Raw genomic sequence first — 26,482 nt, forward strand, 5'->3', positions numbered from 1 at the left:
CATTTTGTGCACCAACACTTTCAAAACTTCATCTAAATTGATGGCTATGATTCACAACCCCTGCATGTTGGTGAAGCTATATGTAGGGCCAGTAACACCTTGGATGTGGGACATGCTTCAAAAACTTGAACTAAATGTAGATGATAGGGGTATGTATTACAAATACCTGGTACATGAAGTGTACATTCCCCCCAAACAGAAAATAAATGTAAAGAACAACTTATTAGTTTAAAAAAATGTTTATTACCAATCAAGCATATTCTTTGTTAGTGTACTACAAGAATAGGAAACATAATCTTAAATTTTAATTATCAAATACTGGAAATCACAGAGAAAGAGAAAAATTTATCCTAACTACTAATAGGCAAAGTCAATCTCTACAATTTTCAACGTACGATACAACCTGCTGACTGGATACACATTGAGTGGGGAAAAATAGCCCCAACAATATTTAAACAATTCTCATTGAATAAAAATACTGAGAAGACTTTATTTTAATTTTGAGAAGAATAACTCTAAACCATACATTTTCTAATTCAAGAATGAGAAAACACAAATAGAATGCTGATGGATGAGAATATGATCTATCCTATGATAATATGATCCAATATCAATGCCACACCAATAAAATTTCTTGCTCGTTGGATCCCACGTGCTCGTATTTAAATTAAACTATACAAATAATATCATTATTAATTTCCCGCATCCAGGAAATTCTGTGCTGTTCTCTGTTCTATCTCCACTCTATTTTTGGCATTTTAAATAGTTCTAATTTATAAATCAGAATCAAGTAGAAAAAATATTACCGTCCGCACAAATTTATTTAAGTACTGCCTAAAAATGTTGGCAACAAAAAAATAATAATTTTATTTCTTAATCGCTTGTACCTTTTTTCACAGGATATTCGACAAACAAGTAATTATATTGGTGTGGCCTAACTAAAACTTACAGTAATCTTTACTCTAAGGCTGCAATTTCTTAAAAAATAAAAACCCAAACCCCCAAAACATCTACTTACTTTATATTTGAAATTGGTGTTGAAACCCCTTAAACTTGAAATTTTACCTTTAAAACCACAACAAAACACATACTTCTTTAATTTACTGGTACATGTATTGAAGAGAACAACCTCCATATATGAGGAGGTGTGTTTTTTGTCATCAAATACACCAAGATGATTAGTTATTGACATTTTTTAAGGATAAATCTGTACTTACAGTAAATAACTGGTACCTTCCCCGCTTCATCATTTGAATACAAAATCACGGAGACTTATGTGTTATGAATATGAACGTAGATGTTCTGAACTTTGGAAATCCTGCGATACATGTGCATGAAGTGAAACACTTAGTGTAGCTAACATGAACTTTCTGTGAGTGAGCTACACTGTATATAAATGTCAATCATCATACAAATGAGCATTTGAGTAAAAAAATGTTCCCTATATTACAGTGGCAATACTCTGACCTTCACCCTACTACTTTACAAAGTGATTATGGACTAGAGAACCAGTTTATGTCCCAGCTTTAGAGTAAGCACCCTTTCTCAAAACCAGAATGTTATATAAAAGGAAAGGGAGGCCAAAATTACAGTGCTTTTAATCTTTCAATATCCTTGGTAAAAGTTTTCTGTAGCATCAAAGCCAAAGTGATTAAAATTATTTCTACATATTATTAATTTTCATCCAATTATACAAAAGAATGATATTAAAACCATTGAAATTATAACACTTGAAGAGACACCTATGGTGTTTCGACCTCAACATGCTTTCTCTCCTTACAAAAGGGCGTTTTCAATGGTTTGATAAGAGTTGTGTTCATACTGTACATACATATTGTATCATTACCCAATGATCTTTCAGTAAGTGCATTGCTGAAGCAGGTAGGGTGTCAATGTCTTAACTGTTTTATTCCAATACCCCTAGTACATCACTATCACCAAACAACTTTCAGAATTAAGTCATAAACAGCACTTAACATAAAATTGACCATAAAATACATACATGTACACATAGTAAATCATATAATAACAACAATGCATGTATATATTACATAAACAAAACAATAAATAATTACTAACAAAACTAAAGACATCCACACTAGCTTGGCTAGACAAACTGTAACACTGAAGACACACAGGCCGGCATTCATTAATACTGAGCCAACATTTTAAGGATGAGGCGAGTGGATGAAAATTAAAGGTTTCAATTTGTACATGTAGCTGGGAATCTTTGAACTCTGTACATGTGAATTATCAAAAAAATCTATCAAAAATAAAATCCTTAACTGAGGTAATAAAACACTACACAGCCATCAGCCTGTTCAACGTAGGACAAGCAGGATAGTTTACAGACTGTCAGAATCAAGCAATGTACATATCTTAATAGTTCAGATGTATCAGATCAATGTTTATGTTATTTTTGTGGCTTCAGAGCATTGTTGATGTTTACGAGTGAGGATAGGAGTGTGAAATCAAAAAAGGTGATGATATGAAGATATATTGCACTTGGTCCCAGAGATTTCCCATCACTGTGAATCCTGGACAGTTGTCCTGACTTCTGAGAAACCATGGATCCAGGTTGTTGATTGTGAGACATTATAACCCTTCTGGCTTGCTTTTGGTGGAATCATAAACACGTATCAGTTGAGCCTAAGAGAAAAAAAATCAATTTCATTTACGGTATAAACTGTTACCTATTTGTATGTTAGAGAATTCTAATTATTATTTGACTTTATAAAATATCTTTATTTTTTACAGAACTTCCAATCTTTTTAAATTATCTTAAAATCATGTTACACAAAATATGCTATTACTCTGCATACTGTAAATTCCTGATTAAACGTGAGGAATTAATATCAGTGTAAAATCGCGACAAGCACAGTACCTAGCAGATTTTAAAATCTTGCTTGAATGTTTTAGACAGATGTTAACTATTAAGAAATATGATATAAATTCAGTGTTCGCAATTTCAAATTCTTGATGCACAATGATAGAATCGCTGAATTAAGTACTCGCGTAAAATAAGGAATCTACAGAAACTCAGAAAAAATAATCTCCAATACCTGAGTAAGTACTCCATTTTCTTCTTGTGAGAATGCAAAACCATCTGAAAATAAAAAAATTTAGAATGCTAAAAGTAATGTAAAATATAATGTATACATGTAATTTAAATCAAGGTGAAAAATTATGTAGTTAATTGTTAAATGTGTCAGAAAAATCATAAAATAAATGAAACTATTAAGAAAGCATGATATTAAATACTGTAGTGTTTTTAACAATTTAATATGCTAGGTGATATCCCAATGAAAATAGCAATCTCATAATGATTAAAAACAGCAAGTTTTACTTTACAATCTGATGATAGTTTTATCATTGAATTACTGGTAATTAATTCAGAAACTGTCAAAATAATAAATTTCATTTTAAATCAAAATATCAAACTTTGCTGTACTAAGTAATTACCAACCCCATATTGGTCTCAAAATGCAATAAACAGAAGATAAATTAATTTGATTGAGTGATTGGTTTAAATTTGAGCAACAAGTGAGTCTACCAGAAGCAGAACAAGGTATACGGGTACATATTTTGTTCTTTATTTTCCCTGTTTTAATTTTGTGAATGTGCTCCATTGATTACATCATTGCTACAAAATCAGGGAAACAAATATAGAAATATAGAAAAAGGAATAATATCCTTGTGACCCAATAGAATGCAATTTTTAAGGCAAGCAAATATATTATGTACTGTAGTTTGTTGATATATTTTATATCAATAAAACACTGTTTAAGACTATGAAATGCATGTCATGTTTTGACAGTTTTAATGCATACTTGAAAAGAGTTTAACGCAAAATTAATTATTATTTCGTGCATGAATATTTAGTAAAACAGAATGTTGGTGAGAGTTAGTGGAGCTGGGTAAGGATTGATTGCAATACATGGTATATAAGAGACAATTGGTTTTGGGAGGTGGAATGTCGGGAGAGAGTTATCCCCCTTTGACATGCTGATTGAGTTTGGCTGTAAATTACGGTATTTACCATCAGTTCTCCTGTATATTTCTCTTACTATGGTTAAAAATAGAAGTAATTTGTAAACACACAACATTCATGAACCAGGCTGATTTAATATCCTTTCACCTTTACATGCTCACAATTGTCTTAGCATTTGTTTATATCACATAAAATTTGTACACATCAAAATAAAATACAGCTTTTACTAAAACTTTATTTACCATATACCAACACCCAAAATATAAAAAAATGTTAAAAAAATATAAAAAAAAAATTAAAAACATTAGATTTTGTTTTAATAATTAGTATTATATCGGAGGCTTTTTAATCAAAATTTGCATGCTCTGGTATCATTAAATAAAGTAAGAAAAAAATTTAGAATACATGTGTTACCATTATCTCTTGCAAATGAAAAACCTAAATCAGTAAAATAATAAACATAATTGATGCTACACTCTTGTCTCCATCAGGTTCTAAATGTTGAAACAAAAACTTCCTATTATATGCTTAAGTAACAGATTATGAGAGAGTTTTCTCCAACTTGGAATAACCTTATCAACTACTCCCCATTTCTAGTTTGTTTGGTGTCACTGTTTAATTCATATTTACAACCTCTCCTCCTACAGACCAGGTTATTAGTAGCAACATGCACACCTTGATTAATTAAATAAAATCTAGGATCCTGTCTATAATGTTACTGCATTATACAATCTGTGACAACTCTGCTTCTTGCTTTACACCTCACACTACTGATTTCATTGTGACCATTCACACATCCAATTACATAAATGTTTTAAGAGTATGATTAGTTTTGACAATCAAATAATTATCAATACTTTCTATCAATCTTAAGTCATACTATCAGTGCATATATTCAAGTTCCAAAAGGAAATCAGTAATGTTTCGATGATGAACAGAAACATCATGGAAAAATGTGACCGACTTACGTGACGGAGTAGGGGAGGGAGCTGTCATTGTAAGGCAACAGTTTTATAGGGAGAAGTCATTATAATTAAAAAATTCAGACAAATTTCTCATTGTCTTATAACAGTTTTTGAGTGTACCACAGTCTTTAATAAAATCATAGGTTGTCAAATTAAATATCCTTAAAATTGAAATACGATTCTAAATATACTGGAGTGGTAGGAATTTTTTAGTTAAGTGAAATAACACACAACAATTATAAATATTGATGATGATGAAAATGTGCCACAGTTAACAACACAGTGCTTTACTAAAAATCAGTATGTACAGAACAGTAAATGATGGAGTCGACTTACGCGGCTGCTCAGAGGCCGTCTGCATCCTGTTAGATGAGCGTGTGAACACATTCCGCAGAAGACGGGCAGTCTCCGTCAACCTGAGACAGATATGTCACACATCAATAAAGATAAGCATCAATTTGAAATAACATTTTAAATGGATAAAGACACTTTCTTGCATTTGTGCTATGTATATTCAATAATTATTTCAAGAGAAAGTTTCTAAAACACATATTCTTTCTCCATTCATTTTAATTGAGTTTTAGAATCCCTCTTTCGAACGTTTTTTCAAGTCATATTCATGACAAAACATCAGTAAGCCCCTACACAATAGCCTGACATCTTACCTTTTCTTAGTCATTTTAATGACAACAGGTGTAGGGTCCTCGTGCAGTTTTTCTTTCTCCTGAACTTCTTCTTTCAGTGTCTTGTGCATTGTCCTCTTGTATCTATAATCAACAATTACATAGGGATATCATTACAATATGTCTCCTACATGGACAATCTATAATCAACAATTACATAGGGATATCATTACAATATGTCTCCTACATGGACAATCTATAATCAACAATTACATAAGGATATCTTTACAATATGTCTCCAATAGGGACAATCAAGATTCAGAAATATAAAAGGGATATGATGTTTGTTTTACAAAGTACTGTATCGGATTTCAACAAGTGAAAATTTGGATAGTTAGAGAATGGAAGTCCATAAATACAAAGTTAATTATCATGCAATGTTAAAAAAAACTTGATAACTTACGCTTTCCACGTGACATCCCTAATGAGGCAGATAAAGGGAATAATAATAAGACCCATCCAGAAAATGGAACATCGGTATACAATGTCCTAAAAATGACAAACAAAAGAGGACTGTAAAAATGCTTCTCATTTCTGTGCTGCTTAAATAATTTATTAACAATATTACTGTTACAAAGTTGACGATAGATCTCGGAGAGGACCCTACAACAGGTACATACCATGCCCAGCATCTCTGGAGCCAGGTCCACAATCATATAGATATGGCTGTACACCAGGAGGAACAGAAACCAGCTGGCTATACTGCCCCATATGGCTAGGTGAGTCAGCTACGAAATACAAGGGAGATAAATGATGCACACAGAAAACAAATTATCGGTATCAATAACATGATTCATTCTTTATTTTAGGCACATCTGTTATACAACTCTCAACTTGAATTTTTACCCATAACCATTACTTATGAAAAGAATATGTTACAATTACATGTGATACTGTCAAGGATTTAACTTTCATTATTTTCTTTGGAAGTATTAATCAATGAACTTAAATCCATAACAAATTTTTAACCCTGGCAAGTATTCATAAATACAAAGATGTATTTTTCCTTTTTAATTGATACACAAACGTATTTACATTGTAAATAAAAGAGCATTAACCATTGATATTGATATTTTATTTCGGATCTAGTTATGAATTTAGAGGTTTTAAAACTCTTACCCAGGTCCAAGCACTTGTCTCAAGACCAGCCTTCAAACACACTGTCACCACAACATACTGAGGAAAAAAAGATTGTTTATACAGAGAACATAAGTGAAAAAAGTTTCTAAACAATGGATTCTTAATAAACTTAGAATGAAATGGAAATGTCATAGAATATAAATTACTTACTGTATATACAAAGTTTCCTAGGAAGAGGTAACCCCCTGATTGTCCATTGGAAAACGCAATATCTACAAACCAGGAAATGTGGAATAATAATCTTTAAAACATTAAAAATTGTTGTCAAGAAAAAGGTCTCTATGTCCTAGAAAAGTTGTGTACTTATGGAGAGATATGGGCAGCTTTGGACTCACCTTGTTGAAGAGTAAGAACTGGAAGCCAGAACAGAAGAATAGAGTGAAACAAAGAATTAAAGATCCACATCCAGAAAACCTGCAATAAAGATTGGAAAAGATATTACCAGTTATCTCCATGTACATTCATTAGCAATTTAAGTACATATAAAAATTATAGTGGTCATACCAAATCTACATTGCTGTTACATGTATTTATTTCTGGTGTATTATGAAATCCAGCTTTTTTAAATAATAAACTTTGCATTTATACTACCGGTATGTCTATTTAAGTAGATTACCGTACCTTAGCATTGAAGAGCTCGGCATTCTGGGAAGCTTTGTAGAGAGCTGGGAACTTCATCATGCTCTCTGCACTACAAATACGGTCAAAGAGACCCATCGCTAAAGGTGGGGCAGCCGTAAATATCTAGCAACAGAATCAGGTCAATTCATGTAGAAGATTACAGTGTCTATGTGTCAAAATATGTTTTATCAGTATTTGATTACCTGTTTAAATTGGTTTTCTAAATATCATTCATAAAAATATCAACAATACTTTGACATGCTTAGATTTAGTTTCTTAAGTTTTAATTCAAAACTCACCACATTATAAAAACCTATACTCCATCTCTCAAACAGAATCTGTCCAGAGAAGCCATTCATAATAGCAAACCAAAACTGAAATGACAAAGAAATCATAAGTTTAATATACCCACTATATATATTAGTCCATACAATTCATTTGAGGTTTTAAACGTTTGGCTCATTTAAGCTGGCATGAGGCTTCAGACTGAGAGCTTACCTCTATGACGTAGAGGCAGATGTTCTTGTAGAAGGAGTAGAGAATAAGTTTACACAGCCTGTAATAGCTCCATGCTCCATGAACCAACAGTAACTTATTCAGGAATCGAAACTGTCAAATACATACAACCTCAGATGTCAAATCATTAAAATCTCCCAATCATGTGATACATGTAGAATGATCATTTAAATATGAAATTCAAGAACATTTCCTACAGTTGTTTTGTGTTACCTGAGCGATTGCGTAATCTGAGGCACACGCTGCCTGTAACCCCTCCACGCCACTGATTCCTACCCCCACATGTGCTGCCTACAAGGACAGATAGATACATGTACATTAATACAAAATATTATTTATAGCTATAGCCTGTCCGTCTATTTGTCTGTCCATCCATTGATCTGTCTGTCTGTTCATCAGTTGTAATACTCACCTGAATCATCCCTACATCGTTAGCACCATCACCTATGGCCAAGGTGATTGTTTTGACTGAGTCTTTGACCAATTCTACAATCTCTGCTTTCTGTAAAGGTGACACCCTAAAATCATACAGGAAAGTACATACATTCAGTTTTCCTTGAAATTCAAAGAAATTTTAATATATCTTAGGACACAGATGCTTACCAGTAATTAGTTATACATCTAGATTGCATGCATAACGTGACCCTATGACTTATTGGTTACACTTGTAGAGTCACCTTCCATAATGTGACCTAATAACCTACCTACAACAGATGACCGCTTTACAGGACACAGCTATGTCGAGGAAGTCTTTTCTACAGTCACAAGACAGACCATACTTCAGAGTCTGCAAAAAAGTGGGTTGAAATTAAAGAAAATAAATGTTTTCTTACTTCATCATTTGCAATGTAACACTGAAATCAGAACAGACACTAACAAGTGCTGTATATGGTTATACATATAGTAAATTGTCTATGTCTGAAATCAATGCATGTTTATATGAAAGTGAATCTAAATTATCGAAACTACATTTGGTTCTACAAAATGCCTATAATACTATGTAAATTCTCCAACAGTTTTGCTTCTCAGCAATGACACAGAAGACATGTCATAATAACTTGGAATTACATATGGTAATAAAAAATGAATTTACTAGCATCTTTGCCACTGAACAGTAATTCACAATAAGCATACAACAATAGGACTAAGCAGACACAGCGTAATTGTACAAAAAAGTAAGATGAAATTTAACAAAAAACTAGGAATGATCATCTCATCAATTAATCACACATTGAAACATATAAATGTTCATTACCAATACACTATGTATTATGACCTTAAAAAGATTTTGTCCTCTACGATCAGACAAAAAATCTCTGATTCAGTAAACATGCTTATACAAATACAAAAAATATATAGGAAAATTGATAAAAATAACTGTAATAAAAATACATGTACAAATTCCCATGTACATTCATGCAAACCTTTCTGATTAGTGGTAGTCACATGTTAATTTTCATAAGTGAATTATTCCAATGGTGGTTTGCTGGTGTACATGTTTATATCTGCAATTGCAGGTATGAAATGGATAGTTCCGTAGTACATTGATTAGTCACGGTATACAGTATCTTCTAAACTTCACAATTACAGTTACAAGGTACCAATAATACAATGTAGATGACACATCAATTGAAATCACTCCATCTCAATCAATCAAAAGTCAAGTATTCTCATTTAACCATATTTCCAATACTTAAATCTAAATTGACAAAGTACCATAAAATTAATAAAGTTGATCTTTATTCTGGGTTGTTGAGCTAAATATGAGAGGGGGTAGGGAGATTTACTGTCCAAAGACCAAGATGCATACATGCAATAAAAATGAAGGCTGGCAATAAAATGATGTCCTATGCATTAAACAACTTTATGAAGTCTAATATTTCAAAATGGGAGTGAACTGAACAAACATTTAATTTCTGTTTTGATTTAAAAGGTAAAAGGAATGTTGGAATCAGGTGGTTTTGCATAATGCAGAAGACATTTTATAAACAAACATTGAGAAAACCTTTTTTCTTCCAAGTCTCTTTTTGATTGGTTTTTTAAGGCATTCATGTGAAGGAAATATAAAGTCCAGTGTCTGAAGAGGCAAACAAAGGGAAATAAATCAAGATATGTCAGCGAAAAGCAGGTGCCTGCCATCAAGTGAATAAGTTCATGATAATTTCACACCATACAAGAAAATACAAAGTGATTAAAAATGTTATTGTCTTACCAGATAAGTTCTTTAAAAATACATGTAGATATCAGTTTCAAGTTAATGAAATTAGTTTTTATAACATGTTAGTTTATCACTGAAATACATGAACAAATATGCCTGTTCTATTTGAAAAAATAAACCCTCTAACAGTTAGGCTAAGATCGAAGCTTGCGTGTCTAGATGAAAGCTATTGATATCTTTACGCAGAATATGATTGCTATTATGTCTATTCAGACAGGACCAACATCTTTAAACGTTTTTGAACAATGCATCCCATTGTTTCATTTTTATAAATTCAAATTAGTTATCTTATTATTTTGTAATATTGATAAAGAACATAAGTAAATAAAAATGACCACAGAACACACAAAACAGCAGCTGGTGCATGTGAATAGTCAACAAGATGCATTCCTATAGTAGTTACATAAAACAGGACCCACAGGTGCTTGGTACTGAGGTCAAAGGTCACTCACCTGTCCATCAATAATTAGGCCCACATCGTTTTCTTTACAGAGGAGGTCACCAAAATCCTGAACATGTCTCCTCAGAGTCTCTCGAGTTCCCTGTAATGAATTCATCAGATTGAGATCAAACTCCTTAAACATTTGCTGAATCAAACAATGTACTTAAACAGACTAATACTAATTTATCCATCAAACATTTGCTGTATTACCAATATACATTAACAGAGTGATACAATACAGAGTCCCTGTCAGCTGTCAACACTTACATCCAGACTGTGTTCATTGATGATCAGGAGTGGCATCCCTTGTGTTAGCAAGTGGCAAGAATATCCTAAAACACAGCAAAAACACACATACATAGTGCAAATCCAAATCTAAGCATTTATACATTAAAAATCAGTTAACAGATTAAGGGAAGCAATAAGGCGTCTGTAAGAGTTTACATGCATATAAACAGTTCAAAGATAGATGGAAGTCATAAGGTACATGTGTTAGATGTACCGGTACAAGTATTAACTGGTATATTACAGAGTTAACAGAGCACCTGTCACCTACAAGTGGTGTTACAGTGATAAACAAAAAGAAGAGAAAGAAGTGACAAAACAGGATCACCAGAAGTGATCAGTAAGGTTAGCAACAGAAAGCTGAGATAGGGAGCTGTGTACCTATGTTAATGGCTGTTTCCTGTTTGTCTCCAGTAAGGATCCAGATTTTTATGTCTGCTTTAGACAGATTGGAGATGGTTTCAGGAACACCCTATAGAACAACAAGGCATATAAATACACTGAAACAAAATTGGAAGGTACAATACTGGTATAAGGTAAAATTCAATTCAATGCACAAGAAAAAGATGTATGACACATATAATTCATGAGGTCCGAACTATAATGTTTTTTTCCAGACTGTGATTGGCCATTTCAGCGTGTTCTTACCTCCTGAAGTTTATCCTCAATGGCTGTAGCACCAAGAAGTCGGAGATTCTGAAAGAAAGAAGTGTTTACTACATTTACTAATATCATGTATCATTATTGACCTTTCCTTTATAAATGATTTCACACATGAAAGTACATCTCATCTTATCAAATTTTTTTCCTTGTCAACTGCTTATCAATTTAATCATCTGTTTTACATGAGAAACATGAATCTATAGTTAAGTGGATGTCATTAATCTGTACCCTTTCAATGAGTTCTGCTGCCTCCTCTAGTTTTTTGTCCCTGTTCTGAAGTGATGTGCTAGCTTTGTAGTAAGTGTGCTTCCATTCATCATAGAATTCCTCTGTTACATCTGCTGAGGCTATGCATAATGTGCGAAGCCCTGAAATTCAGAAATGTGATTTTAGGGTATAAAAATTCAGGAGCTCAAGTTTAAAATCAATTTTTTCTGTACAAACCACTTTTTACGTAACTTAAGTTACTAACCCAAGGTGGCAAACTCCTCTAGATGCTGTATTGTTATATCCTTGTACATCTGTTTGTCATCCAGCCGCTCATAAATCACTGTATCCTGAATATAAAGCAAACAAACTGAACATGAATTTAAACTGCACACAATACACATTTCCATTATCAACTATAAATATCTGGCATAATTATCTCAGTGCTCTTTGCGAAAAATAAAACATTTCATCATACACTTACAGTAAATATATCTAGGATATGTAATAGTGTGAGTTCAAACAACAAACTAACATCTGACAAACTTCATTATTTACCTGGTAGTTTGACAAACTTTAAACACCAGAATACAAGCTTGGCATTTCAACAAAAAAATAATTTTGACATTTGTATACTGAGTTTTTATAGACTTTGTTATGATGTTAGTCTATCACTTACGGCTCCTTTACATAAAAGCTTGATCTCCCCTGAGGGGGTACGGACCACCACTGACATTCTCTTTCTGGTGCTATAAAGAAAAATTCACTAAATCATAACCATACCTGGTAAGATAATTCTTAGAAAGTGTATGTTCTGGAGATGTCAAGACCCAAGAAAGGGTCATTATAACCCATGGTTAATCGATGATCCTTGTAAAAAAAAAACCTACCTTGTAAATTCTAACACATTCAAGATTTCATATTCCTCATCATTTCCATTCTAAAAAGAGAAAATGAGAAGAGAATTCAAATAATATTATTGAACATGCCAATCAAGTTTATCATTATACAGTAATAAGAAAAGTACAGACATATGGTGTTTGTGTGGGTTACTGACCACTTCCACGGTAACTGTGTTAGGTGTCCTAGTTTTAAAGAAGAAGCCCAATTCTTTAGCACCCTTCACAAGAGCACCTTCATCTAAAAAAAAGTAACACATATTAAGAATCAAACATATTCAAAATATCCTGTAAAGTTGGGAAAAATGACATCAGCTATATAACCTAAAACATGTAATGAATCTCACTCTCAACTCAAGCTGCAGTCATCTTCTTAACAATTCTAGATTAAATTAAAAAAGAATATTGACTACCCTTCTCGTGTCCTCTGATGTTAACAGAGACACAAACTTTTCACTATCTGCCCTGAAATACTCATAGAAAACATTATCTACAGTACCTGGAGAGGAGGCCTGGTATTCCATGGCATTCGGATCTCCATTTTTGTTTTCTGGCACCACCGTATGGCACACAGCCATAAGGGTCAGGAATTCCCGGATAACTGGGGCCGTAACCTGTGGAGAACATCATAAAGTTACTAAATTTACTATACTTAGAAGGGGCACACTACATGTACTAGCAGGTACAATATACCCTGAATGTAAGAAGTCGGAACTTACATGGTTTCTTTTTAAGTTCTCTATCAGTGATGGATCACTAAAGCCATGCACTTCATCTTCCCCACACCTAGAGAAAACAAAGCACACATTCAAATACAGAGTTTTGAACACAATATGAATATTCTAAATTTTAAATTGAAATATTGCACAGATTTTGCTGTATGAACTTGTAAAGCTGTTAAAGCATTTTAATCTGACCTTTTAGTTGCTCTTAACTTACTCTCGTTTTTTTGTAGATGATTATGACTTACCCATAAGGTATTCCAGCAATGCTGCACTTTTTAAACACCATGATGTTCCGTGTGAGGGTCCCAGTCTTATCTGAGAAGATGTACTTCACCTACACAAAAACAGGAGAGAGCAATTCACTGATCAGAGGAATTTAGAGAGACAAAACAACCATCTATCCATATAGAACATGTACCGGTACATATAATTTGTTTTGTGTTTGAAATGAAATGGAAAACAAGGTACATGTGCATGTACATTGTTTCTTAAACACTGATAGTTAGTCGTCACAGCAGCCACTTGTAGACTTCTGAAAGTCTATGTGCACCATCAAACCACTCACCTGTCCCAGTTCCTCATTGAGATTAGACGTCCTAGCCATGGCGGGTGTATCTGTCTCTGCATGGTACATGTCCAAATCCTAGCCACAAAAATGTAACATGAATCAAAGTGTAAAAATTTCACACAGTTATATTCTGATTTTGAGTGGTCAAAGACATCTGTGACTACTGACCCAGTTAATGAAGATGGCCTGAATGAACTTGACGACCTCCAGCGTGACCTGTAGACTGATCGGGATCAGGTTGTTGTACAGGATGATAAAGGTCAGGAAGTTGTAACCAAAGTTACTGGGTGGAGAGTCTGAAACAAAATTAATAATGCTGTAACCCACATGCATACATATCATGCCATGGCCAAGATTTGCAGTAGTATATGACATACAAGAAGTAAATAGTCATAAGCTAAAGAAATAAATCAGAGTTGCTATATCAGGGAAATGCTGCCATACTGTAGTTTGGTTTTCCCAAGAGAACATAATCAGCTTACCAGTAATTTTAAATTCCGATAAGTAAAAGTTCGTGTTAATGAAAAATCATGCACTTAACACTGTCTTCCTCATCAAGAGAGACATAAAAGCTGTTGAATAAACCTTTAAAAAATTCAACATGGAAAAACAGCCAAATCACCTACCAGTATTCGATGAATTTTCTATAAAATTATGACAATTATAAGAAACAGAACTCAGTGATAGTATGTTTAAAATCTGTCAGGCAAAAACATTTGTAAATTGAAGCAAAAAGCGATATAGTGGAATCATTTAATTTCATTAACGGCCAAATTTCGTGGATTGTTGGTGCTTTGCTTATTCATAGGGATGTTATTTTGTGGATGTGCCGGTTTTCAGTTTCAGTAGGAAAGCTATATATTTCATATTTAGTTTTTGTTGAGGATGTTAATTCATGGTTGAGAGCTACCCACATATACCACAAAAATTGAGCCATCACAAATTTTAATGATTCCACAGTATTTTTTGGATTTAAAGAAAATCTACTCTATTAATAGGTATACAGATTAATGATGTTAGATTTGAACCACAGTACAAGACTTGGTACAGTTTGATTTAAGCTTTTAATCTCTTAACTTTGATATTGTGTGATAGCTGTTACTTGTATGCACATGATCACAGGGGCCAAGCCCGTTTTAATTTTAATTTCAATGTAACCATAAGTAAAGATTTTTATTTATGGTTACATTGAAATTAATGTTAAAACGGGCTTGGCCCCTGTGCCCATGATATAAACATCATTTTTACATGAATGACATTTTGACTAAATATCAGTAAGCAAAGAAGAGGGAGTGACCTTTGTTGGAGATGTTGTGATTTGTTGTGAGATAGTGTGAGATATGTGAGATGATATGAGATACTGTGAGATGTGAGATTTTAGGAGATGCTGTGAGATATTGTGAGAAATTGTAAGCATACCTTGATATGCCAGGTACCAGTCCTTGTCAACGTGCCATGAGGTCCATACTCTGTTGGCTATGGTGCTTGCCAGGGACAGGACGATCAGCACACAAAACAGAAACAGAATCTGTCAAAACAGGACATCAAAAATCACCGATACTGTTGAGAGTAGTAAACCAGGAATCATTTTTTTACAGACAACAAAATGCTAGTGTATTTTCTAACCTGATTGTTGGTGACCTTTTCTACATGTGATCTTTTTAATGGTGCTGATGTGGAATTCAACATTAGTTTACTGTCATGACCAGTGTAGATGACAATTCCTGAAGGAAAAAAAACAGTAATACATGTACTGGTACATCATATTTGTATATTTAATTACTAAAAGATGTTTCAGGAAGAAACTAGAACTGTCCTAATGGGACTAATACCCCCGCTAGGCTAATTTCAAATGGGACAAATAATTGAATTGAATAATAAAGGTTTGGAACACATACAAAAAAAATTTTCTAGAATTGTAAAAAAAAAAAAAAGTTAACAAAGAAAAATTAAAATCAAAATTGTCAGAATTTCACTGTAAATACATATCTATAACAGTAATACATTTACAAATGTATGTATTTGATGATATATTTTTTTAAATTTAATTGATTTAAAGAAAAACCAACAAAATGACAATAACCCCTCTCTTTGCAGTGAATAGAAATACCGGTAGCCAAGCAATGCTCTTCTGTTGATAAAACTTTCAATATCTTTCTAATAAGAGTCTTGACAGATGCAATTAGTTGTTTCAAATTTTTCTCACTTTCTCCTATGGCACAATGGAACTCCATATCAGAAAATTGATCCCATAGGACTATGATTTTCTTTGATGAACTTGTTAAATTTAATAAACTCCCAAAACATTACCATAATTACCATACTATGTAAAAATATGTAGAAAAAGAAAATTTAATATTACAAACAATTTTAAAATTGCCAAAACACTACAATCATATCAGTAATTTTGAATTTCATTTAAATTAATGCCCAATAGGGTCACTTCATCAATTTACTTGACATATAAATTTAAACAACCTCTAAAAATAGTTTAACTTCTTTATTAATAATTATATTATTCATTTCCTTATAATGATAATCCTTTTGGTTTACATGAAACAGTTTTAAAATAGCCCCAAAACCATCACCCATTTTACAGATTATCAATTTCCCCTAAACACATGCTCCATCTGAACCATGGCTCAGATAATGGCTCCCTTGGGACAAATGAATTCAGCCACACTTGTCTTTGATGTTCTTATTAGCTCCTAAGAATTTATCATTGACAAACAAAAACTTTGCATTGTCAGTTGATTGAATACTTATAAAAAATAATTTTTTTTTATTAATTAAGACATAAAGACAAAAAACTCCATCTGGATGTATTTATATAAATATATTTTAGAGTGTTTTCTATTAATTAATTAATAAAATCTGTAAGGATTACCTCCCTTACTTTTCAACATTAGTGTACAATATATAGAATAAGGAAAATGAAAACTGTTATAAAATCATTAAATCTTGTCTGATCTTAAAAAAAATTGCAGGTGCACATCTTCAGATGGTGTTCAACATATGTACAAATTTTCAAACTGTTCCATGCAGTAATAAAAAATTCTATAGGGGGGACAAAGTTGCGTCTACAGACAGACGGACGGACGGACAGACGGACAGGGTGAAACCAATATACCCCCCTAAACTTCGTTTGCGGGGGTATAATAATCATTTATAAAGAAGATCTGAAAAGCATATGGCTGTGGGCTTATGACCAGCATTTCTATGATTTGGGTTCAAATCTTATTGCTTGCACTTTTTTGAAGTCAAGGTACTACTGTAGATTCCTTATTTTACGCAATATAACCATTTTCCATTAAATCACGAGAGCATAAAATCGTGAATGCCAAATTTTTATCATAGATTTATGTAGTTTACATATGTTCGAAAAATAAAAGCGTCATTTTAAAATTCACGAGATGTGCTTCTCGCGATTTTGCACGGATTTTTATTCCTCGCATGTAATTAGGAATCTACAGTATACAACATCCTTCTTTAGCAAGGTCTAATGAATAGTCCATATAAATAAGGATGCATGGGATGTGAGAAATTTTAAGCTACCCTGACATCTAATTATTATGAATATGGGAAAATATTTTTTTGAATGTGGAAAAGAGGATCTCACCAAATATCCACTTAGTATTCCTAAGCATGGCTCCTCTCAGCAGAAGTTGATCTGGACCCAGGGGGATGGCCCTGTAAAAGATAAAACAATACAATGTACATGTATCACATTGAAAGGATAACTCATGAATAAAGGGAATATATATAAGGAAAGATCAAATATTATATAAAAGACTGTAGCAGATATATATACCGGTATATATATCATATGTATACAATAGCTCAGAATTAAACAAATAAAACATGTGCTATATTCTACTCACTGTATATAAATCAATCAACCATATTTTGTCTAATTTCTTTACAAGATTGATATTTGAACTAGGCCATTGATAGACTTACATTCTCCCCGAGGGACGTATGTTCCCCACAAAGTCGTACAGATGCCTGTTGGGTAATTCACACTCCACCGTCCCTGTCAACTCCAGCAGATCTTCATGGGTGAGAAGTTTGGAGGTCTGAGGGAGACCCTGCATGACAGAAAAGTTCATAGGTGTACTACAGAATTCATCACTTACAGCTATGACAACCAGCCTGCGTGCTAGGCTGACAGAAACTGTTATCTGATAGACAAAGCAACAAAATACTTTACTGTCTACTCTCTTCCATGATGACTTACAACTACTATAGAAACATGTAGTATTCATTACCTGTCTTATCTTGAGATTTGTCTCTCCATCCAAATTTGAGGTTTCTATGTAGCACATAGCCTGTGGTTCACTGTAAAGATATTAAGGCAACCATTTATTTTGTATGCAATCAAGTATAACAAATTAACAATGATTACTCAAGTTGCCCATATGTTAAATCAGGCCATTACCACAGAAAGCTAATGAAACTGAATGCATAGTACTGTACCTTGATGACAACAAAATCATGTCAGCTGGGAAGAACTGGCCACTGATGACCTTGACAAGGTCACCCACAAGGACATCCAACCAACGGACTTTTGTCCAAATTCCATTGCGTAAAACTACAAGGAATATACTATGTGAAGAATCTTCCCTGCTTCACCATGCGTATAAAGAAACTATTAATCTCAGTCTATCCAATGTTAACTCTTGGTACAAAAGCTTAGTCTATTTTAGTAAGAAAATTAATATTTCACTCTCTATATGTAAAAAGTACAAAACCACATGTTTTAAACAACAAGTTAAGAAAATTTTAAGAAAACACTTTTTAAATTACTGGGCATTAAAACGTGAAGAGGGCCTAAACTCTGGAAAACTTGATACTTATTTTTTATATAAAGAAAATTTTACAATGGAATCATATATGTTTATCCATTCTCATAATTTAAGAAAAATACTTTGTAGATTCAGAATAAGTGCACATGACTTACGAGTTGAAAGAGGTAGATATGAATTTACAAAAAATAATACTGGTCAAAGAATTCCTTTAGAAAGAAACAAAAGGACATGTTTATTATGTAACGAAAATTGTGTAGAAGATGAAAGTCACTTTCTTACTGAATGTCTATTATATAAAGAAGAAAGAAATTCATTTTTCCATTATGTCTCAATACTCAACAAAAACTTTATACTTTTAACAAAGAAAGACAAATTTATCTGGTTAATGTCGAATGAAGACAAAATAATAATTACAAAGTTAAGTGAATTTCTGATCAATGCTTTCAAAAAAGGCAGAATACTTTGAGATCTAAATGACCAGTGAATTACTTATACAAATCATGATACTATCTTTATATTTGTATAAATTACCTTTATCACTATATATTATATGCACACTGTTCATATGTTTTGACATACTGATGTACATTTGCCCGGCTGTTACAAGTTCATGTATGTGTATGGACTATTTTTATATGTTGAATCTATTATTTAGGCATTTCTATCTAATATCTGTAATCTTGTATGCCCTCTGGGCCCAAAATTGGAAATAAACTATTATTATTATTATTATTATTATATACTCATTATGATAATAAGTGGTATGCAATGGAAGTAAAACCATAAAAATGTTACTGATGCTTACATGACAATTACAAATCAATGGTAATTTAATTTACTGAAGTTTTCTGTGATGTATCTCACACTCTTTCACATAAAATTTTCATTAAAAACCAGGCATTAGACAGCTTGAGGTCAATTCTTACAGGATATCTTTGTCCTTAGGAGTAGAAGGAAATAATGCTGATTTTCACAGAATCTTACCTAATACTTCCCTGTTATTAACTTCATCATCCTGTCTGTGTCGTTTCTGTACAACAGATAAAAAAAAAAGTAGAGCCAGGAATTCTGAATGAATATGAAGAATTCTGTCATTAACCACTTGGTGTACTTACAAAGTCTTCAATGATTTCTTTGAGGGCTGAGATACTGAGTATAAGCAGTAGGGGGACCGCTGTAGTGTACCGACCAGTGGGGGACACAGTGGGGATTTGCTGCAAATTCAGGGGGAAAAGTCTCATCAAACACCAACTTAATTAACAGATATAAAATTGATACAATTGTCAATGCTAGTAGTCGTCAATTCTTTAAGCTTAAAAAAAAAAGGATCTACATCTACTGGTTCATTTTCTGTAGTATCTAAATTCTGCAGAGGTTTTCAAAAAATTATTTAATAAGCAATATTGAATTTCCCAAGTTATTTTTACCTGTAATAATGAGATGAAAAGGAAGAAGATGTTGGCATATTTCCTAAATTGTTCAAACAGGAACTTTGGGAGAAATGTCAGAAAGCTATATTTGGCTGTGCTGTAAAGAGAAACATCCATTTAGACTTTGAGATATACAAAATCAACACTATCTATAACAAATATAACACACTCCAATACATTCTAAAATCTAAATGTATTTTGCACATGTGACTGAACCTGTGTAAGTGTATACCAGTGATGCATGTTGTACTGAACCTGTGTAAGTATACACCAGTGATGCATGTTGTACTGAACCTGTGTAAGTGTACACCAGTGATGCATGTTGTACTGAACCTGTGTAAGTGTACACCAGTGATGCATGTTGTACTGAACCTGTGTAAGTGTACACCAGTGATGCATGTTGTACTGAACCTGTGTAAGTGTACACCAGTGATGCATGTTGTACTGAACCTGTGTAAGTGTACACCAGTGATGCATGTTGTACTGAACCTGTGTAAGTGTACACCAGTGATGCATGTTGTACTGAACCTGTGTAAGTGTACACCATTGATGCATGTTGTACTGAACCTGTGTAAGTGTACACCAGTGATGCATGTTGTACTGTACATCAAGTATATTGATCTGAATAAATGAGCAAAACTGAATTTGTGATTTATGTAGACCCCTGGTACATGTTGTACTGTGCATCTTATAAATGTATAATTTATTGTACTTGATTTTACACCCCTTGCCACACGTTGTATTGTACATCTTGTATCTCTATAAATAAGTGTACCTGATTTTAAGTATACCCCTGGTTAATGTTGTATTGTACATCTTGTATCTCTATAAATAAGTGTACCTGATTTTAAGTATACCCCTGGTTAATGTTGTATTGTACATCTTGTATCTGCATCTGTATGAATAAATGTACTCTTTTTGTGTACATATCTCTGTTGCTTGATGCATTGTATATTAATTGACTGTACCTTGTTTCGTGTACCCCTATTCATTTTGTACTGTACATATTGTATATACAGCCTACTCCGGATATATTGAAATTCAGGGGACCATGCAAATTATTTCAATATATCCGTATTTCAATATAAGCAAAATTGACTGACGTGAAGCCGCCATTTTTGAAAGTTCAATCCCAATGTAAGCATAGAAAACCAAACCCGAACAAATTATTTGGTCATCATTTATCTATTACAGTGAACAGATTACAGGGAATATTAGTCCTTGAAAGTTTTATTAAAATTACATCCGAAAGTTTTTAAGTTTCACTTTGCTACTATCTTAAACCTCATCATAATCTCCGATCGCATTCTTTTACATTTTAGAGAAAAATCACCAGAATCAAACGATTCAAATATTGCTGAACGCTGCTTGTATATCATCGTAAGTGTACTCGCAATAATTTCAAAACCTTAGCTATTTCGAATTTAGGCTTTGTCCTTTTATCAATAGCCATAACTAGTTGGTATTTAGTGTCCGGAGATAAGGTATTTCTTTTCCGTGGAGTTTTCATATTACATCTAGCCTCAATACATCCGTATACGTAAAAACAAAAAATTCAACAGTGAATAAATTTTACTTTTAATAGAAGCATAAAAACACACATGATGAGAACTTAATTCACACCTTTGTTTATCAACCGGTCAGTCTGGCATAATTACTGTCACCAACTGTGACGACAGTCGCCAGGGAGTACTTCAATATAACCGTTATGAAAACAACTAATTATCACTTATAGGGACCGATCAGTGGCTTCAATATAAGCGATATTTCAAAATAGCCGATTTCATTATATCCGTTAAATCAATGCATAGAATATGAGAGGCAAAAACTGGGGATTTATTTCTATTTCAAAATAAGCGGAATTTCAAAATAAGCGATTTCAATATAAGTGGAGTAAGCTGTAACTATAATTGACTGTACCTGATTTTGTATATCTGTGGTACACATTGTACTGTACATCTTGTATATAAATGTATAAATAAGTGCACCAGATTTTGTATGCACCCTCTGGTTTTGGTTTACTGTACTTCTGTATATGCATGAGTCTACCAGATTTGTATATATGTATAAAGTACTATACCTGATCTTGTTGTAGCAGTACTTGACAGGCTGTGGAGCGTTGACATAGATCACTCGCTGTTTCTGGGGTTCCACCTCCTCTGTGGTCTCAGAGCCAAGTCCATCATGCATTGCATGGTATTCTACAAACAAAAACACAAAAAAGGTACCTTGGGAAAAATACTAGAACATTTAGTGGGAGGGAAGGGGAGGGGGTATAAAAATATGTAGTTGTTTTCCTTGATACATTTAATGCAGGTCAATTTGTTAGGATTCTATGAAACAAAATCTTTCTCATTTCTACAATTGCATATCAAAAGTAGGGTTAAAATACAGCTGTTATAGCAAGTACTTTCTTGAAATACTTGACACACATGTAAAAATCGCAAGTATCAGTAGATTGGAAAAACACAGTTTAGATTTGATTATAAGTACACTCATGGTAGTTCATGTGATTCTCAAGTTATTTACTTACTAATATACACTTTCTGAAATCCCTTAAGTTTTTTAATCTCTTTTGATTACTTAGATCTACTAATGAGACAATTGTTTACAAAAGAAAATATACTGTGGTTTCATCAATATTCGTTGAATACCAATTTTCGTGGATTTCGTTGTTAAGTTGATCCACGAAATGCAATGTTTGTTGAAGTTCAATTTCAACTAACATTTTGTATTGATAGTATCATTGGCCACGAAATTACGTATCCTTGAAACTATGGTTTTCATTAAATCCACGAACATTGATACCCACGAAAATTAATGAAACCACAGTAATTACCAGTGGAAAAAGGTTAAAATTAAGATCTGGGTACATAAAAAAGGTAGTAAAAATAGTGGTAGTTTGACTCTTTAATTGTCCTATTAAATGTGTTTTGAATCTACTACGTAATATAACACAGGTGTATATGAAAAAAATCCTTTTTATAATGAATAAAGCTAAAAGAGGAAAAATACTATTTACTTAAGATTATTCTTGCCATAAGGACTACATGTACTACAATTACCACTGGATTATCTCTCTCTCTCTCTCTCTCTCTCTCTCTCTCTCTGGTGGTCTGTTATTTATCAACAAATGTCACCTGATGTACTGTATCAAGGTCAATGCAATGCACGAGTGCTGTCCAAAACTGTCATATGACAAAAGACTAGTGTTTAAATGTAAGGGGTAAATAAGTAGAAATGCAGCCCATTCACATACTTGACAGTAACATCAATGGACCCTATGATCTACATAAATTGACATCACATTCTAAATTGTATGTCTACCTTAAACAAGAGGCCCAGGGGCCACATTGCTCACCTGAGCAACAATTGCCTTAATTCTGATCAAATTAGCATTACAGTATCAAAATATCTTGACAACTAAGTACAGTAAATCTTGCTAAAAAGAATAGAAAATCTGCCAATTTTTATCCACCCCTTTTTTGGGGTAAATACCAAGCCCCTTTTGTTGTTGTACCTGTAAGAAGATTTTTCTCTATTCCAATTTACCCCCCCCCTCCATTTCGTGGCCCCCCTTTTCTCTAGGGAATCATGGTTTCATCAAACTTAAATCTGCATAACCTGTGCTTTCACACTAAGTACTGAGTTTTGGACCGAAAACTTTCCCAGAATATTTTTAAAGATTTTTCTCTATATATTCCTATGTAAAAATTCAAACCGCCATCACGGCCCAGCCCTATCACTAGGGACTGTGATTTTGCAAACTTGAATTTACACTATCCGAGGATGCCTCTACACAAGTTTAGGCTTTTCTGGCCAAATAGTCTTTAAAAAGAAGATATTAAAGATTTTCTCTATATATTCCTATGTAAATATTCATCCCCCATTGTGGCCTCACCATACCCCATGACTATTATTTAAACAAACTTGAATCTTTACGATCTTGGGATGCTTCCACTTAAATTTGGGCTTTCCTGGCCTTATAGTTTTGAGAAGAAGAAAGAAATTTTTTTAAAAGATTTTCTCTATATATTCCTGTATAAAAATTTATCCCCTAATTGTGGCCCCACCCTACCCCTGGGGACCATGATTTGAACAAACTTGAATCTACACTATCTGAGGATGCTTCCACTCAAATTTAAGCTTTTCTGGCCTTATAGTTTTGAGAAGAAGATTTTTTTTAAAAAATTTCGATATATTCCTATGTAAAACATGACCCCCCTCTTGTGGCCCCACCCTACCCCCGGGGACCATAATTTGAACAAACTTGAATCTACATTACCTGAGGATGCTTCCATTTTAATTTGAGCTTTTCTGGCCTGATAGTTTTTGAGAAGAAGATTTTTAAAGATTTTGTCTTTATATTTCTATGTAAAACTTGATCCCCTAATTGTGGCCCCACCCTACCCCTGGGGACCATGATTTGAACAAACTTGAATCTACACTATCTGAGGATGCTTCCACTCAAATTTAAGCTTTTCTGACCTTATAGTTTTTGAGAAGAAGATTTTTAAATTTTTTTTCGATATATTCCTATGTAAAACATGACCCCCCTCTTGTGGCCCCACCCTACCCCCGGGGACCATAATTTGAACAAACTTGAATCTACACTACCTGAGGATGCTTCCATTTTAATTTGAGCTTCTCTGGCCTGATAGTTTTTGAGAAGAAGATTTTTAAAGATTTTGTCTATATATTTCTAAGTAAAACTTGATCCCCTAATTGTGGCCCCACCCTAGCCCCGGAGACCATGATTTGAACAAACTTGAATCTACACTACCTGAGGAAGCTTCCACTTTTATTTGAGCTTTTCTGGCCTAATAATTTTTTAGAAGAAGATTTTAAAAGATTTTCTATATATATTCCTATGTAAAACTTGATCCCCCCATTGTGGCCCCACCCTACCCCCGGGGACCATGATTTGAGCAAACTTGAATCTACACTATCTGAGGAGGCTCCCATTTTTATTTGAGCTTTTCTGGCCTGATAGTTTTTTAGAAGAAGATTTTTAAGGAATTTGTCTATATATTTCTATGTAAAACTTGATCCCCCCATTGTGGCCCCTCCCTACCCCTGGGGACCATGATTTGAACAAACTTGAATCTACACTACCTGAGGATGCCTCCACACAAGTTTGAGCTTTTCAGGCCGAATAGTTTTTGAGAAGAAGATTTTTGAAAAATACCAACAAATTTTCAAAAATTCTCAATTATCTCCCCTTTAAAGAGGGCATGGCCCTTCATTTGAAAAAACTTGAATCCCCTTCACCTAATGGTGCTTTGTGCCAAATTTGGTTGAAATCTGCCCAGTGGTTCTTGAGAAGAAGATGAAAATGTGAAAAGTTTACAACGCCGACGCCGACGACAACGACAACGACGACAGACAACGGACAAATTGTGATCAGAAAAGCTCACTTGAGCCTTTGGCTCAGGTGAGCTAAAAAGGGTAGACTTCTTGGTGACTTCATTTGTTTTTATACATTTTATAACTCAAATGGTAAAGTCATGCACTGTTAAGTACCGTTAAATGTTAGCAAGAAACATACTCTTATCTAATATTGAATATATATAGCTGCATCTCTTGTCACAAAGAGTTATCTGATCATTGTCAACTATCCAGTACAAAGATGGGTGCTCATTATGATAACTACAAATCTTGCACTGATAGACCGCACTATAGTTTGGTCAGAAACCTGTAAAGAACAAAACATTAAACAGTTGTTGGCAGAATGGCTACAGAAAAAAACAAGGAAATTAACAAACCAGGACTTTGTCATCATAATTCTTCATATTTCTTAATTAGTACCTATGAGTTTAAATCTCTGTATCATGCACGTAAGTTGCCTAAAATATTACTGAAACTACTAATCTTCAGTACAATAGGACAAACCAATGTTTTGATTAATTTCTTTTCATGTTCAAAGACAAGTGGTTTGTCATCACAAGGGCTACCTCTCAGCTCCAAACCCACTTGATTATACCGTAATGGCTGTATGATTGTAGTGGCTGTACACTCTCCTTCTCGCTATCTCATTCCCGTGAATCAATAAATTCCAAGCATTAGGCCAGCAGTGCATATACAGTTCAAATTCCTACTCCCTAGATCTCTATACTGAGAGAATTTCAAGTCTCAGTACCACAGTTATCAATCGTTACACAGATTTATTTATATAAAAGAAAAATCTATTTCCAACAAATGTCAATGTTTTTGCATTGTAGAAAACTAAATTGGGGTTGTACATAAGAGACATGATGTGTGAACAGATGGAGATGGGTTTGCTCAGCATACTATACAATCTTACAAAAATGCCCTTAGAAC

At 33.4% G+C, this 26,482-nt stretch overlaps 1 protein-coding gene across 1 annotated transcript in view; it reads right to left on the reverse strand.

Annotated features, from left to right (window-relative positions):
• Positions 1 to 215: 215 nt before the first annotated feature.
• The window catches only part of LOC128191199 (probable phospholipid-transporting ATPase IA), a 32,084-nt gene continuing 5,817 nt past the window's right edge, over positions 216 to 26,482 (reverse strand). The window contains exons 3-41 of the mRNA XM_052863283.1: positions 22,242 to 22,362; positions 20,159 to 20,258; positions 19,847 to 19,945; positions 19,716 to 19,761; positions 18,400 to 18,514; positions 18,192 to 18,261; positions 17,884 to 18,011; positions 17,543 to 17,613; positions 15,550 to 15,647; positions 15,343 to 15,451; positions 14,092 to 14,219; positions 13,921 to 13,998; positions 13,601 to 13,689; positions 13,350 to 13,416; positions 13,130 to 13,244; positions 12,789 to 12,871; positions 12,622 to 12,671; positions 12,411 to 12,480; positions 11,997 to 12,081; positions 11,753 to 11,892; positions 11,510 to 11,557; positions 11,243 to 11,333; positions 10,844 to 10,908; positions 10,587 to 10,676; positions 8,621 to 8,703; positions 8,329 to 8,434; positions 8,130 to 8,207; positions 7,899 to 8,009; positions 7,700 to 7,774; positions 7,401 to 7,523; positions 7,115 to 7,193; positions 6,930 to 6,991; positions 6,759 to 6,815; positions 6,260 to 6,367; positions 6,043 to 6,128; positions 5,622 to 5,723; positions 5,293 to 5,372; positions 3,063 to 3,106; positions 216 to 2,649 (exon numbers count right to left, since the gene is read on the reverse strand). Coding sequence (XP_052719243.1) covers positions 2,596 to 2,649; positions 3,063 to 3,106; positions 5,293 to 5,372; positions 5,622 to 5,723; positions 6,043 to 6,128; positions 6,260 to 6,367; positions 6,759 to 6,815; positions 6,930 to 6,991; positions 7,115 to 7,193; positions 7,401 to 7,523; positions 7,700 to 7,774; positions 7,899 to 8,009; positions 8,130 to 8,207; positions 8,329 to 8,434; positions 8,621 to 8,703; positions 10,587 to 10,676; positions 10,844 to 10,908; positions 11,243 to 11,333; positions 11,510 to 11,557; positions 11,753 to 11,892; positions 11,997 to 12,081; positions 12,411 to 12,480; positions 12,622 to 12,671; positions 12,789 to 12,871; positions 13,130 to 13,244; positions 13,350 to 13,416; positions 13,601 to 13,689; positions 13,921 to 13,998; positions 14,092 to 14,219; positions 15,343 to 15,451; positions 15,550 to 15,647; positions 17,543 to 17,613; positions 17,884 to 18,011; positions 18,192 to 18,261; positions 18,400 to 18,514; positions 19,716 to 19,761; positions 19,847 to 19,945; positions 20,159 to 20,258; positions 22,242 to 22,362 — 3,404 coding nt within the window. The 3' untranslated portion in view covers positions 216 to 2,595. The remainder of the gene's footprint in view (positions 2,650 to 3,062; positions 3,107 to 5,292; positions 5,373 to 5,621; positions 5,724 to 6,042; positions 6,129 to 6,259; positions 6,368 to 6,758; positions 6,816 to 6,929; positions 6,992 to 7,114; positions 7,194 to 7,400; positions 7,524 to 7,699; positions 7,775 to 7,898; positions 8,010 to 8,129; positions 8,208 to 8,328; positions 8,435 to 8,620; positions 8,704 to 10,586; positions 10,677 to 10,843; positions 10,909 to 11,242; positions 11,334 to 11,509; positions 11,558 to 11,752; positions 11,893 to 11,996; positions 12,082 to 12,410; positions 12,481 to 12,621; positions 12,672 to 12,788; positions 12,872 to 13,129; positions 13,245 to 13,349; positions 13,417 to 13,600; positions 13,690 to 13,920; positions 13,999 to 14,091; positions 14,220 to 15,342; positions 15,452 to 15,549; positions 15,648 to 17,542; positions 17,614 to 17,883; positions 18,012 to 18,191; positions 18,262 to 18,399; positions 18,515 to 19,715; positions 19,762 to 19,846; positions 19,946 to 20,158; positions 20,259 to 22,241; positions 22,363 to 26,482) is intronic.

Source organism: Crassostrea angulata, chromosome 7 (genome assembly GCF_025612915.1).
Source record: "Crassostrea angulata isolate pt1a10 chromosome 7, ASM2561291v2, whole genome shotgun sequence".
NCBI classification, from domain to species: domain Eukaryota; kingdom Metazoa; phylum Mollusca; class Bivalvia; order Ostreida; family Ostreidae; genus Magallana; species Magallana angulata.